General features: G+C 45.8%; 1 protein-coding gene across 1 annotated transcript in view; it reads left to right on the plus strand.

Annotated features, from left to right (window-relative positions):
* The first annotated feature begins 3,832 nt into the window (after nt 1–3,832).
* MAN1C1 (mannosidase alpha class 1C member 1) overlaps nt 3,833–16,320 on the plus strand; it is a 128,820-nt gene continuing 116,332 nt past the window's right edge. The window contains exon 1 of the mRNA XM_083625536.1: nt 3,833–6,654. Within this exon, the coding sequence (XP_083481662.1) occupies nt 6,040–6,654 (615 nt within the window). The 5' untranslated portion in view covers nt 3,833–6,039. The remainder of the gene's footprint in view (nt 6,655–16,320) is intronic.

Consider the following 16,320-nt stretch of genomic DNA (forward strand, 5'->3'; position numbering starts at 1 on the left):
AATGATAAGCTGCAGTATCTGGTTGTTTTCGCTTGAGAATCAGATAGCTTGCATCTATCTTATTTTTGCCTTAAATATCTGGTTCCATCCAGCAATACCAGGTTCCAGTGGGAAAATCCTGCTAATTCCAGCTCAGTCACAGAGCAGTGGCGTAGCGTGGGTTGTCAGCACCCGGGGCAAGGCAAGTAATTTGCGCCCCCTAACCCGTGGATTTTAGTAGGGGCAGAGAGCTGCAAGTGCGAGCGCGCCCCCCCAGATGTTGCGCCCGGTGCGGCCGGCCCCCACTGCACCCCCCACGCTACGCCACTGTCACAGAGTTCACTGGGGGCACCTCCTGAATGTTAATATTTTGCAGGATGGATTCAAGTGCATGCCAGGAAATTTAGGTTTGCATGATTAAAGAGGATTAAAGTGCTCTGTTGCCCTAGCAGAAGCAATCCACTTAAAAAACAAACAAACAAATTATTTGCAGTTAGGAAAGTGATGGAGAAATGCATTGGAAAGTGTGGAATGACTGACTGACTGAATAACACAATGTATGAACACCCTGCAAGCAAATCAGGATAAATGTAGGGTGAGTGCTCATTGTAATATAAACTCCCTATGTGCAAATCAGAACGAATGCTTGTAAAGGCAGGGTATAATCTTACCTCTGCATAAGCTTTGTGCAATCTAATCAGGATGGATGCTCAAGAAATAGATTGTCCGAACTGCAGGAGAATGGGTGTACAGTGGTACCTTGGTTTATGAACTTAATCAGTTCCGGAAGTTCATTCTTAAACCAAAGCGTTCTTAAACCAAGGCATGCTTTTCCATAGCAGCAGGGGACTCGGTTTACAAAAGGAACACACTCAACAGGGAGTGAAACATGTTCTTATTCCATGGCAAAGTTCACAAACCAAAACACCTATTTCCAGGTTTGAAGCGTTCTTGATCTAAGTTGTTCATAAACTAAGCTGTTCTTAAACCAAGGTACCACTGTATTAAAGAAAAATAACTCTTCCCCAAGCTGGCATCAGCACCCAACATCCTTAAATGCTCCAGGACTCTGGCAATTTCCACCACTGGTGCTGGCTCAGGCTCCTTGTGTTGGGAAGCTGGATTTGGAAGCTGCCTCCTATTTCAATTTCCACAATACCTCTGGGCAACAAGTCAGAGCATAGGAAGAAATTAAAGTGACAGGCAGTTCCGGGTTTTCTGGTGCAGATCATACTGCTGCCACCACCTAATAAGCCTGCTGGGAGGGGCCCATTGATGTAGGAGGGACCCCAGGAGAGAATACTTTGTCAAAGTTGTCCTTCAAACCTGCAGTTGGTCTTAACTCTTTCTCTCCCTGTCTCACAAGGTTGTCAAGCTACAAGTTGCTCTGAGGTTTGAATTCCTCAGAGTAAAAGCAGGCTGTAAATATAAAATATTCCATTGTTAGAATTAGTAGTTGTCAACCTTTTCAGATCTGGGACCAGCCTTTAGATCAAACATGCACTGAGGATGCCTCTGCTGTTGCAGCTTCTTAGATCAGTTCTGGGTCCTGATCCACCAGCTGAAGATCATATGTTTGCTTATTTTATCCCATTTCTGTATTAGTCACTTTTCAGGTCCAGTCCCTCACAAAATGATGCATAGAGAGAAACAGAACAGCAGAAGCTCAGGGACACTATGAGGCACTGAGCAGATTTAGTCAAATAGATGCATAACAGATACAGTGGCCCCTCGGGTTAAGAACTTAATTCGTTCCGGAGGTCCGTTCTTAACCTGAAACTGTTCTTAACCTGAGGTACCACTTTAGCTAATGGGGCTTCCACTGCTGCCGCATGATTTCTGTTCTCATCCTGAAACAAAGTTCTGTAACCCGAGGTACCGCTGTAGTGGATTTGATGACCAAAATTTTCTTAAGCAAAGGCAATATTAAAAAAGATAAGTTTTTAGACCTTTTTTAATGCCAGAGCTGAAGGAGCCAAATGAATTTTAACTGGAAATGAGTTCTACAACCCTGTGACTACCACCAAAAAGGCCCTGTATTGTGGGCTCACCAAGCTAATCAGTTTCACCTTAGAGCATGTAAGCTGGACCTCAGATGCAGATCTTAGACCATCGGACTGGGTAATATGGGTGCAAACAGTTTTATAGGTAGTCCTGTCCCAAAATGTTTAGGGTCTGAGAGGTTAGTACCAGCACTTTTAAATGGTCTGGTAGCCAAGGCAAGTGGTGCAAAAGTGGTGTCACATGTTTGTGTATGTCATCAACATATTGATGGCAGTGCAACCCAAAGCTTCGAATGACATCCCCTCCCCAAACATGGATGAGAAAATGCAATGGAAGGAGCAGCATTGTACAGTGGTGCCTCGCAAGACGAAATTAATTCGTTCTGCGAGTTTTTTCATCTTGCGAATTTTTCGTCTTGCGAAGCACGGAACTGCACCTCTTCAAGCAATGCACCCTGGGTATTAACGGCTTTAAGAAAAAGGAAACAAACTTGCAAGACGTTTTCGTCTTGCGAAGCAAGCCCATAGGGAAATTCGTCTTGCGAAGCAACTCAAAAAACGAAGAACTCTTTCGTCTTGCGAGTTTTTCGTCTTACGAGGCATTCGTCTTGCGAGGTGCCACTGTACCTATAATAGTGTATTTGAGGGAATGTCTGCCCAAATTCTATAAGAAAGTTTACCCTATTCCAGACTAAGAAATGTCATGTAGATATACGGATGAACATCTTCCTTAAAAAGAGCAGACAGTTTGAAGTATGTAAAGCAGAGGTTATGCACCTGTCTGCTGAAGCAGTTTACAATTTTAGAGGACTAAAAGAAATGATATAACGTTTAAAGTTAGGGGAGGGGCAGTCCAGCCAGGAGCAGACCCTGATGTTGTCTGTGGCTGGCTGCCTCCCCCCCTCCTCACAGAGCATATGGTGTCTGTGGACCCTGTGGGGGGGGGAGGGGACAGTCTGGCTGGAGCAGATCAGATGATGTCTGAGTTGTAGACCCACAAGATCTGGAGGGCCCAGCATTGGCTATCCCTGATTCAGTCCCCTAATAAACAGTTGACGACAGCACCTGCAGGTTTTCACTTCTTTTTCTGTGACCCTCCAAAACCAAATCATGCACAACCCAATTGGTTCTATGTGGGAATTTTTTTACCATTAAGAACAGCATGTGTAATATGAGAACGCTTCAACAGAATCACAAAACTGATCTGCAAATAGTGCAACAACCCCAGCTAGCCTCAAACTGGCGTTGCCAGCGCGGCATATTGAGAAATTGATTTTTAATCCAAACCATTTTATTACACACGTTTCCGAGAAAATGCATTGCGACATAATTAGCCATTGTGGACTGGGAGGAAATGGACTCTAGTTCTGGAAATCGTATCCCATAGTACATGTGTCAGCCTTTAAGGTGAAATCAGACTCTGCTGTGTTTATTAGATATGCGGCTCTTAAATGAAAAAAAGAGAGGCACGCCCCAACACGTGTCTGCCTCCTTCACAAGACGGCCATCCACCCGCTCCCACCCCCGCGTAACGCTCGGCCGCCCTCTCCAACGATCTGAAGCATCTCAAGCCAATCAGAACGGGAAGAGCTTGCCAACCAATAGCGTACGAGGCGGAGAAGCTCTAGCCGGCCGCCGTGGTAAACAATAACGAGAGGGAGCTTTAGTCCTGGTGCGCCAATCAGTCGGGGAGTAGCCACGCATACTGGTCCAATAGTGGGAGGGGAGGCGGGAAGAGGGGGAGAAGCGCGCGCCAAAACTAGGCAGCGGCGGCGGCGCGCGCGTTCGCTCTTCCTCTCGAGGGGAACATCAACCGCTGGGAGGGGGCGTGGCCTGCGAGGGGGAGGGTGTGCGAGCCAGGCGGGGCCCACGCGCGGAGGCGGGGCCGGACCGGAGGAGGCGGGGCCGGCTGGAGCAGGAGCTGCTGCTGTCGCAGTAAGAGCCGAGCTGCGGAGGGGGCAGCAGTAAGTGCAGTCCGATGCTGGCCAGCAGCGCTGTTTGGATCTCCAGGAAAGATGCGAACTGGCAGCCGCTTCGGCAGGGCTGTAATTGCGTTTGATGAGCCTGGTGCAGTTAGGAGGAGGGAGGTACCGAACCTGTAATTCTTGGATGGGAAGCGCGAGAGAGGCCCGCTGCCTCTGGGGAGCTCGCCTGGCAGCAGCCTTATTTAGTGGGCACTTAGACCCATTGGCAGCGAGAAGCGAGCAAAGGCAGAAGCAGCCTTTTCTCTCCGCTTTCCCAACATCTGTGCCCAGACAATAGCAAGACCAGAAGGGAGGCAGCGATTTCAGAGACTTCAGTGCCTGAAGGACCGAGAGAGAGAGAGAGAGTCTGGGGCTGGGAGCTCAGGCAACCAACTGTCCGCCCGGCCCAATAATGAAATGCACAATTTCCCTCCCAACCTCTAGCTTTCTCAAACCGAAGTGTGGATCTCCGATTAGAGCTGTGGATCTCTAGTGTATTCTCTCGAGGCTTTTTTTTTTAAAGAGACAGTTGCTTCCATCCAATGAACAAGGAAGAAAAAGTTGTGAATCGTTTCTTCTCTGGGGAGGAGGAGAAGGAAGGAGGAGCCACGAAAGTCGGGATGCAGTTTGCCAGATGGTCATAAAAAGAGAAGAAAGCAAGCAAATAGCTACCCGACGACGTTTATTTTAAAAAAGAAATTACTCTGCATTAGGTGCATTTGCTTGCAAGCTAAGAAGGAGATTCCCACGAAGTCTTACCTAGAGATGAGCAAGAGGGATATTAGCGATACAGTAGTTTGATTCTCCCCTTTTTCTTTTATTCCCTCCGCCCCATCCAAACCCCTCCTCTGGCCTTGTAGATCCTCCCCTTTTCTTTTTTTCTTTTTGGAGGGAGGAGGAGGAGATGAACGTTCGGCTTTTCCCTAAACCGCCGGCCGATTATTGCCAGAAGAACCCGATCTGCGAAGCCTCGAGGATGCGGCTTGCAACAGACGAAAGCTGATGGTGAGTCCGTCCGGGAAAAGAGCGAGCGAGAGAGGCCGGGCTGAAGTGGATGGAGAGAGAAGGACGGAGGGGGGTTTGCAGACAACGCCGCGCTTGGGACCAGCCGATCGCGCCCCCCGTGCGCAACAGCTCCCTTGTGCAGAGCGCGCCAAGCTCCCGCTCCTTTCCCTGCAGAAATGCTGCATCATGAACCCATCACCCATCCGGATCTGCCCCTGAACCAGACAGAGAACAGCACCCCTGGTGCTTAATAGCAGCAGCAGTAAGCAAGGAGGGAGCAAGGCGTGGACGAAGTAAAGGGAAAGAAAAAGAAAGATCCGCCAGATACTCCCCTCCCTTTCTGTCTGGCCAGGGCTGCCTCCATCTGCTGTCTCAGGACCCCTAAGGAGGCAGCGATGCCTCGGCCGTAGCCTTCGTGCCAGAAGGGGGAACTCCTCTTACAAGCGTGTGCGCGAAGAGGCGGCAGGAGGGCAGGCAGGAAGAGGAGGCTGCTTATCTCTCCCTGCGTGTCTCTCCGCTGAGCATCTCGTCAAGCAACTCCTCAACTTCTTGCCCGGCTGGAAGAGCAACCCGGAGCAGCTGCTGCAACTTCTCCCAGGGACAAGGGCTGCAAAGCAGAGTGGGACGGTGGCAAAGAAGCGCGCCCGGGTGGGTCCCTCTCTGTCTCTGTTCCTGGGGTGTCTAGTCTAGACTGATACACGTGTCCTTTCTTGAAGAACGCCAATTTTTAACTGTAGCTCGGGAGAAGCGCGCATTTTCACACTCCTGCACCACCACCCTTTATTATAATTATTATTTTTACAACCGGGATTTTTAATTTTATTTTTTAAGTCTGTGGATGGATCCACTCAACGGAGCAGGGCGCGCATTTTTATTAAGCATATAGCTCTCTCCTCTGCTCTGAGACAGCTGATCCCAACCACCCGCCCTTTGATCCCGCCCGGCAGGTTGCTCGGGTCGCCTGTCTGACGCCCCGCTGGGGTTGCTGCTGCTGCTGCCGCCGCCCTCGCAACCTCCTCGCGCCGGGTCCGGTAGCTTCGATCCGGGGTGGCTTCGCCGCCGCTGGTGCCGGGCCTTGCGGAGCGCCCATGCTGCTGCTGCGGAAGCTGCCGGGCATGCCGGGCTGGCCGCCGTCGGCGCTGGGTCTGCGGCTGCCGCAGAAGTTCCTCTTCCTGCTCTTCCTCTCGGGCCTGCTCACGCTCTGCTTCGGGGCCCTCTTCCTGCTGCCGGACTCTTCCCGCTTCAAGCGCCTCTTCTTGCCCCGCCGAGGGGGCGCCGGTGACGCGGGCGGGGACTTGGACGGGCTCCGCAGCCTCACGTCGCCGCCGCCACCGCCGCCCGGGGCCGACCCTGCCCGCCGCCATGCCGCCCCCAGCCCGCCCAACGCCGCCGCCCCGCCGCCGCCTCGTCGCCTCAGGGACCCCAAACTCCCCCCCGCGCAGGCGGCGGCGGTGATGGAAGCCGCCGCCGCCACTTCCTCCCGCCGAGAGCGCCTCAGCCCGCTCCACCGCCAGGGGCCGCCCGGGGAGAAGAAGGCGGCGGGAAGCGGCACCGGCAGCGCGGCCCCGCTCCGGCAGACGAGAGCCCCGTTCCGCTTCGACTACGAGGTCTTCCGCCGCAGCCTCCGCCACCCGGTGCTGGGAAGGAGGAAAGGCGGCACCGAGGACCCCGAGAACCGAGTCCGGCGCCTGAAGCTCAAGGAGGTGAGTGAGGAGGCGCTTCTTCATCTCTCCCTCTGCACACACAAACACACTCTTTCTCTTGGCATCCTTTTCCTCCCATGCCTTTCCTCAGGTTTTGCCGCCTTCTGAATTAAATTTCTGTTCACTACTTCATTAATTAAGATGCTATCAATGGTAACGGTTCTTTTAGCAGAGTGCCTGAGAAATGACAGGTCCCTGCCCCAAAGAGCCTATGTGCTCTAAATCAGGTATCTTCAACCTTTTCAGACCCAGGACCCACTTTTCACCCAAGCATGTGCATGAGGACCCATTTCTTAATCTTTCCCCATCTGTTATCATGGTGGTACTGCTCCCCTTGCGACCCCCCTTGGACCAGGCAGTGACCCACCACTTGAAGACCAGTGCTGTAAAATGTGTCATAGATGAGGGTAGTCAATATGGTGCTGTCAAGATACAACTCCCATCGTCCCTGACCATTGGTCATGCTGGCTGAGGCTGATGGGAATCGAAGTCCTCCACACCTTGAGAGCACCATGTTGGCTACCCTTGCCATAGACAGGGATGAAACAATTCCTTTGGTGTGGAAGCTCTGCTTTTGAATCCTGTATAGCTGATTAACGTGAAATGGCTTTCTGACTATGTTCAGAGGTATGGTTTTCCATCAGGGCTGCACCTTTTGCACACTGGAAATAGGTTGCAGGGCTGAACCCTGGCTCAAATACATCCCACCTTCATTTAGTATTGTATAGTGCCCTCTTCCTTAACCCCTTTGGTTACCTCTCCACAGCTCCCCTCTGTCCCCACACCTCCATCTTATCTTTTGAGTTCATTCAGAATTAATCTGGAATTGTTACTACTGTATTAAGTTGCTCTGTCTTCACAAGTGTTAACATGGATTACAGTTCCTCACTTTGCCTCATAAGCATGTCTTGAAAGGGTGGGAACAACAGACCGGCTTGAGACTGCAGTCTTAAATCCACTTATCTGGGGAGTAAGTAAGCCCCATTAAAACTTGGAGGGATGTGTGTAAAGCATATTGTGCTGTAAAGTATATAACTTGGAACAACTTCAGATGTGACTTTAACAGGTAATGCGCTGCAGACCCGTGTTATGTCTGTTGGTCTGCTAATGCCATCATCTTTGAAGTGGGGACACACATTGGTTTTTCAACCATGAAGATGTATGCTGAAAAGCTGGAAGATCTCTGAAGCTCTGTGCAGTGTGTTTCTGTGATATACGTGATTTAAAACATGTTGAAGACTACAGGTTCTAGAGAGTGTGTGCAACATGGGGTTGTAATGCATAGCTGTTAAAATTGTGAAGTGGCTTGCAAAAGGCATGTTGAGTGATAAGTAAGCATCGTATCTTGAGTACTGTGCTTTTCTCATCATCATCATCATCATCCCCTTCCTTGGGTTATGCCTTTCACCCCATTGCCTCTTTAGGCTTCTATTAACTGCCCATTAATACTCCTTTTGTCCACTCACCTTTTCCATGTTCCCAATTCCTTCCTTGCATTCAGCATTTTTTGACTGCCTTATTCCTCTCACACACTACCCTTCATTCCTCCCCCCTCATGTTTCCACTTAACCACTCTTTCTCTGTTCTGACTTACCTTCCATTTTTACTCTCAATGGCTTTTTCAATTACTCTTTCATGCCTTCTCAATTTGTATCTTCTTGCTCCCTTTTAGCTGATCCTATGCATGTTTACTCACAAGTAAGCCCCACCACTCTGGGATTTTCTCCCTGTAACCATGTATAAGAGTGTAGCCCTGCAGTACCAGCCCTTATGCATGCTTATTTAGAAGTAAGTGCCACAATATTTAATAAAGCTTACACCCCAGTAAGTGTGTTTAGGATACTGTACAGACTTAATTACTTTCTTCACTTCCCCTTATCTCCCCCCTCCCAGCATTCATTACCCCAGTGTTTTCCATTATACATTCTTTTTCATGATACAACGTTATATATACAAAATATTAAACACACAATCACCTTTTTGCAACCTCAAGTCAAACCTTTGTACAATAATATATTTTGTTTCTAGGAATTGACTACAGAAGTGTACATATTGTTTGTGTTGTATACGTGTGATAAAGCATGCAGATGTGGCATAATTTTTTTTAAAGCCTACTGTTGAAGCTGAGTGATGTGTAAGCACTAGAAGTGTGGCATATAAGGAATAAATAAATATAATTCCCATCTGTTACACAATGTATTGTGTATCATATGTGAACGTGGTACACAAAAATGCACTCTCTCATATTTTGCTTCTTTTGTTCTCCTACTCTCATTTCAAAACTTTATGCACCATATTAACACACAATATGAACTAATCCCTTCTCACCTTTAGTTAGTGAGCCCCTTCAACGTTGCTGCTCATTTTTGTATTTTTTCTTACAGTGTCACTTGTCAATTCTTTGTTATCCTATGCTGTCTTGTGTACAAATAACAGTTTTTCAGGTAATATAGTAGAGCTTATGGTGCACATATGTCTTTTTTAACTCTGTTATTTGTTCCTGGTGAAACAGGCTTTTGAAACACAACAAAAGCCTGCTAAACCTATTTAACCAGAAATTAGCATGACAAAAGTGGTTAAAATAGAGATACTTGCCCAGTACATATATTATCAGACTTTTTGAAAATTTATCTGGATATAGCTATAGCTAGTCTGCTATATTGGTTTGGTTCTCCTTCAGTTCATGTTTCACCAGGATCCCTGTGTGTGTTTCACCAACATTCCCCCATTATTCTTATTTGTATTGCATTTTTTCTACTGATCATTCTGGCTTTTCAAATACCTTTCCTGTGGTTTTATCCATCCCTGCTTCTGCCACCCATCTAATTCTACTTCCTTCTCTTCAATACCAAATTGAGATTCCTTTTCTGGAGCTAACTTAGCACTCAGCCCTTTGAAAGCACATGTCCCCTTCACCTCTCCTCTTTGCTTTCCCATAGAGCAGATATGAATGAATTCTAATAAGCTGGTAGCAGGACACAATAAGATCAAACTGAGTAAAGAGACTCTCTGGTTGGGTCTTCGGGGGAAAACACTGTAGAAATTGAAATGGCTCTTGGGAAATGGTGGAAGTTTGGTCAGTTGAGATGCATGAAACCAAAACTTGATGAAGTGTTTGAAATAGATAGGGTGAAGAGGTCCAGAAGGTCATCCCAAGTCCAAAGTGAACCTTTTGCCTAACGATTAGATTACATCAGCCTCTCTAAGACCTGTTTCAACCTTTTCAGACCTTGGACTCATCATTAACCGCAGCTTGCCACATGGGACCCATTCCTGTATTTCATTTTGTTTTTGACGGCACGTCTTTCTACCTTTACCCCTTTCTCCTCTTGTTTTCTCGTAACAAAAATAATGCTGCTGGTATGACTCACATTAGGTAGGAGATCAATGGACTTCCACTCCTCAGCTAGCATGCAGAGGGTTGGGATGAACTGTTTGCACCTCCGCCAAAGGCAGGACACACAGCTGTATTGCACATGTAGGAAAAGTCAGAAATGTCTTGCTAGCTCCTTTGAACTGGAGCGGGGGACACACCTGGCCCTGAACTTGACCATCGGTGAGAACCTGTATTTGTGGCAAAACCCATTTTCTCAAAAGGAAATTTCATTTTGGCACATGTCCACCCACCAAGGTGCATGCCATTTCTGGTCAAAGCAATCCTCGATTCCCAGTGTTATAGGCAACAGAACAGACATAGATAAAAGCTCGTGGGAAGCACTTGTGTTTGACCCAGTGCGGCCTCTCTCCCTTTGTACAGTATGTTGGCACCCAGCATTTGATGAGACACAAGGAGAATAATAGACCAGATTCTACCATGTGTCTGTGTTGGATTCTGAACAATCTCGCTTGTCACGGTGGGTTTCACACGTGTAACTGAGGACAGAGATTTGGCCCAGTGCCAGCAGTGCATGCATAAAGGACTGGCTAGCAGCTTTGCAAAAGGGTGACCTAGTTAACCAACAAGCTATAGATTCAATGCAGCACTTGGGATCCTTTGGCTCCGCTGGCTTGGAGCAAACCTGAGGTTGGCAACAGATGCTAATTCATAAAGCACAGAGATGAAATGGTGCGAGCATTAATTCTCTGGATCAGTTCCTCCATCAAACATCTTTGAACAGGGAGGAAAGTCTAAATGTAGTAGAACAAAATCCAGGGTGACAAATCATGGTCGCAACACACCTTTTTATTTATTTTTTAAAAATATACAATATAAAATATTATTTCTGATTCTGAGCTTTTCGATCAAGTCTTGCAGAGAAAGCAGTGCACTAACAATAAAATTCTAATTTCTCTGCCAGGCAACCAGACAAAATGCACCCGGGGTGCTCGTTTTTCCTTACAGTCCCAGGCATAGTTGAGATTAGCTCTGCCTGCCTGTTGGACTGTTGTTAGCAGCAGGGAATTGAAAGAGGACTGCTGCCCCCCTCCCTGCCTCCTTGGTTTCTTTGACACTTGGGAGTTAAGGCTTCTCATTTGTTTCTTGCTGCATTGCAAGCTTCTGAGGCCTAGAGCATGCTGGTACAAGAGTTTCTCTTAACCACAGTAGCATTGCTTTATACAAGGCAGCACATACAAACAGGTTGAATAAATGAGTAAAGCACCTCTAAGTTAGTGGCACTTGAATCATGAAACCAAGGCTACGTGTGAATTTTCCCTAAGCATGCACCTCTAGCAATCTCTAATGTACAATCATGTCCAACATGATTATTCTTCCATAAATTAAGAGTAATCTATGCAAGGCTGCAAAAGTGCTTCACCTGATTCAGAAGAGCTAGCATCTCTGCATCTGTGATTACTTGGCACCTAACGTTGAAGGGCCTACATTGCTGTCTGTTAAGAGGTAGCTTTGAAAGCAGTGTTAATGAAGAAATGGATCCCCACCCCCACCCCCGTTCTTTCCAAGTAGCTCATTTTCATTCCTTTTCTCCCTTTTGTTAGTACATTTTGTTGCAGAAAACCTGTAGCTGATGTATATTCAGTACAGCCTTAAAACAGACTTGAAAACAGGAGATACTTCTGGGGAGTTTGCATGTGGCCATTTCTTGAAGGGAAAAGGCAGCCTTGGTTTCTTTTGTGGATGGGTGCAGAATGTGAATCCTACTTGTAGAAAGTGTTGCATCTCTTTTTCCCACCAGAAAAAAGTTATTGTATTCAAGTTATTGTAGCATAGGAACAGATCAGAAGTAAGCTTGGTTGTACAGAAGTTGCCTACAGGTGTGACTCGCTAAGTACAGGTCTAAAGTTGATGTCTTCCCTGCCCCAGATCCAGGCAAATTCATCTGGATAGCCCCCCAGGATTTGAAGCTATAGCTCCCCCTGTTGCCTCACAATCCTTTGGGGACAAAGATGCAGCTTCTGTCCTGGAAACTGACCTGATTGTTACATCTGTAATGACTCTGCTGCAGTAACAGAATTTGGTGTAACATATGCTATATTCTGAATACATTGAAATAATGTATGGGTTAATTAATAGGACTGTGGTATTTTAAATAATCTCCAAATATCGCATTCTATCATTCTGGTTTTAACCAGATCTTTGAGTGGCTTACAATTTAAAAAATCCAGTAAAACAGGTTAGAGCACATCACATCCCAGTTCTAAGCAAGAAAATACGAAAACAGCAGCAAACGTTCAATATAAAAACAAGCAGATCAATTGGTTGTTCCTGAAAAGCGTTCTGAATCAGAAAAGCTTTTGCTGAGTTGTGTTTGAATTCTTAAAACTTACCTAATATTCAGATACATCAAGTAGTAAAATTCAACGTAAAATACTTGTGTCGTTATAATTAAGTAAAAGTCCTGCATGTTGTTTTTAAATAACTTCATTTGTCATCTTTTCAGCTGTTGGACTAGGGAGGTAACTGTGCAAAACAGGAAAAGAGGCTAGTTAAAGATAAAAAGTTGAGTTTTCAGCAATTGTAAGGACTAGAGGAAGGAAATGGAACATTGGGGTAAAGATAAAAATGTATTGGAAAAAAGTGAAAATCTTTGCAGGAAAGAGAAGGCGACAGAGCTCTGTGTCAACCTTTAGGATAGATAGCAGCTGTTGATTTATTAGTGTGATGCAATTTTAGGGAGTTGCTGAGAAGACACTGAGATTGGTTGGATGGCATTCTTAGGCAATAGACACATGAAAATGCTTTTGCCAGAAGTTCTTGTGCAATGAATTGGTTTGTGATTTTAATTTCCAGATAATTCTTTTAATAGAATTTAAGAATCAGAACAAGGAGAGGGTAGTAATGAATCAGGAACATTTTCAAATGCAAGTTAGCAATGCTTCACATCCTTTAACCTTTTTTTTTTATGCCCCTGAAATGTTTACATGTATATTTAAAGTTGGGTGTGCATGTTGACAAGTCAGAATTTACTAATGTGTACCATATAGAAATTTTATTTTATTAATTAATTTTTAAAAATAAAATTTCTATCTTCCATTCTTCCCACAGGAACTCAGGGTGGTCAACTGCCAAGCAGTAGAACAGGACAATTTAAAATATAATAAAAATCCATTTAAAGCATTCAAAAACAATAATAAGATCTAAAAACATGTAAAAACAGTCACAAATCATCACAACTCTTCTTTTCAAGGTTGACAGGAACAGCTTCTTTCACTCTCAAATGCCTGGGTGAACAGGAATGTGTTTAACTTCCTTGTGAAAGTAATTAATGAAGACAGAGGTACCTTACCAGGGAGGGCATTCTACAAACAGGGAACCACTACCAAGAAGGCCCTGTCTCAGATCAGTGGCACAATTAACAGGGCCTCCCCTGCTGATAATAGGACCTGAGATAATATTGGGAAGCATCTTTTAGATATTTGGGTCCCAGGTAGTTTACGTCTTTGGGATTATCTGCTGCTTCTTGCTGTGTTTACATTTAGTTCTAAGCCTAGGTTTGCTGCTGGATAATGGGTTAAACAACCACAGCACTGTTTAATGCTCTTGGGCCACTCATTCCTATACTGATTTAGGGAAGGGTTCAGGGGTTTGTCAACACCATCAGGATGCAAACATGGTTGCATCGGGGGGGGGGGGGGCTTGATAAGTTCAAGGAATTCCAGGGACAACAGTTGGGCCATTCAGTTTATTCATCAAAAATAATTATTGGAGTTGTCATGAAATCTTGTATCTCCAAAGAAAGTAAGTTGAATTGAGAGCCCTTAAACTTTCTGGTGTTTATTGACTAGCCCCCCCCCCCAATCTTGAAAATGTAACCAATCTGAGGATGAGGTGAGTTGCAGTTGTATTTAACTTGGAGTAAAATGGTTGTAGAAATAGGCTCCAGATAGGCTAGCTCCAGGTTTCAGACCGTCTCCTCCCTCTAGCATTCCCGGAAGAGGGCCTGCTGTAAAGTGCTCTCTGCCTCCTGAAACATTTGCAGATGGTTACAAGATGTAGGACTTTCTCAGTAGTGGCAGCCCTTTTACAGGTAGGTCCACCTGATTTCCATGTATGGCAGGCATGTGGAGCCTTTGGATCTCCAGAAGTTGCTGAACCACAATTCCCATCAGCCCTAGTGAGAATACCTGATGGCCAGGGGTGGCGGAAGTTGTAGTTCAGCAACATCTGGAGGGCCAGAAGTATCTCACACCTGATATATGGAGTAGGTGTATGTGAACGAAGAGCCTTTCTCTCTCTCAGGAAAAATAATCCTGTAAGCATTGTGCCTGTTGAGCTTTGGTTCTTTTAAAGAATAAAGCTGTTACTCAGAGGCAGCTTCTTTAACATGGCTCATGGCCCAAAAATTTTATTCATGCAGTGGCTTTCTGGGGACTGTCCCTGTAGGGTCCCACTCCTATACTCTTGGCCTTCTATCAGCCGGGACACTAACGAGTTCTGGAGATCTTTTGCACTTTTCAATACACTTTTTTCTAGTTTTGATGTGAGGAGTACAGTGTACCATCAGCAAAGGTTGTAGAGTTCTTGTGTGCATGTTCTATTAGGGGCTGTGCAGCTGGCATGCTATTGGCAGTGATTGTTGAAGCTTTTGCTTTCGGGGAACTTGCTCTGTGCCAAACACTTCTATGTTGATTTGCCAGTTGAGGAATCCCTGAGCACCTGCCATTGTATTGTGCAGGATTCTGATGTGCTCTGTGCTCTGTTTGTGCGGGGATCTGGGCAGTTCTGTTGTGCCTTGCTATTGGCCCGCTGATCAGTGTGCAATACAGAACATAAGTAATGTTCTCCTTCTCCTGCAAATTGCCAAGAAAGATTGGCAGAGCTAGCAAGGAGTCTTTGAGGAATACTGTTATAACATCACTGAGGAACTTTGATAAACTTTCAAGGACCCCCAAGTTCCCTGGAATACAATTTGCCAATGCAATTCCTGGGCTTTGTATTTGGCCACAGGAGGGGGTACTTTGCACTTTATTAATTTGGAAAGTTGCTTTTGGGGAAACTTTCTGTACATTGGTTTGCACATAATGGTCCACAGCTGCACAAATGATAAACCATAGGGGGCTACAAGCTGCAGTTCAATACAGACAGCTGTTAATGTTTATTAAAAGTGAATATATTGTAGCCATGATTTTAACGTAGTAGGAGAGTCAGAGTTGTGTAGAAACAGCAATATCAGGCACAGAATTCAGCCTCGGTATTTTCCCCTCCTTCCTTCCTTCCTTCCTTTCTTAAAACAAGTTTCTGGCCCTTATAATCATGCAGCTCTGTTTGAAAGGCTGTGGACCATACCTGGTGAAATTTCAGAACATCAAGGAGAGGAGATGTACTTTGTCATAGAGCGCACAAAGAATTCACATACTCAATCCCTGGAAACTCCAGTAAAGGATCATAGGGAGCAGAAGTTGTGTCCATCAGACCTGGAGAGGTGCCAGACACTAGGCCGCATGGACCAATAGTTTGAATTGGCATAAGAGAACTTCATATGCTCATTTCCATTGGTTTACACAGCATTTCAATATTCAGAAGCCTTTTATGTATTTATCTAGCTGACCCTTGCAACAACTCTTTGAATTCATTCTGCACCAGAAGCGGTGATTTGCCTAAGGCTTTTCTCTTCCCAGCTTCCAAAGTTGTAAACAAAGAATTTCAGTGTGTCAGCTATGCACTCTTCCTGGTTATCTTGTGTCACTGTTTCTCTTTGGAAACATGAGCCCTGGTCATCAGAAATGATGATCTGCCTGTGATGTGCACAGTAACATTTCACAGGATGAAAGACAGATGGGTCAAGAAGTTATTGATTCTCTGTCATCCCATTTCAAGCTGTGATTTCATCCATATGAAACTGTATCGCTGGGCTGGTCTTAGTTTAAAAAGACTATTCCATTCTATGCAGGTCCAAACTCAAATAACTGTTCAGTCCTACTCCTTACCGCTAGAGTAGCCTTCCCTAACCCAGACTGTTTTGCACTCCATCATCCCTGACCATTGGTAGTGCTGGTTGAAGCTGAAATACAAAACATCTGAAAGGCACCAAGTTGAGAAAGATTTCTATACAGCTGGTGTGGGAATCTTTGGCCCTCCATATGTTGCTGAACTACAACTCCCATAAAATACCATGCTTGCAGGGGCTGATGGGATTTGTAGTTCAGCAACAACTGGCAGACCAAAAGTCACCCACCCCTGCCAAAGAGAGTAAAAATAACCTTCGTTTCTCAGCTGCAAGTTGGTAGACATTTTGCACTATACCTGAGAAGTAATAATTTATCTTC

This window comes from Podarcis filfolensis (assembly GCF_964270895.1).
Source record: "Podarcis filfolensis genome assembly, chromosome: 8".
Classification (NCBI taxonomy): Eukaryota; Metazoa; Chordata; class Lepidosauria; order Squamata; family Lacertidae; genus Podarcis; species Podarcis filfolensis.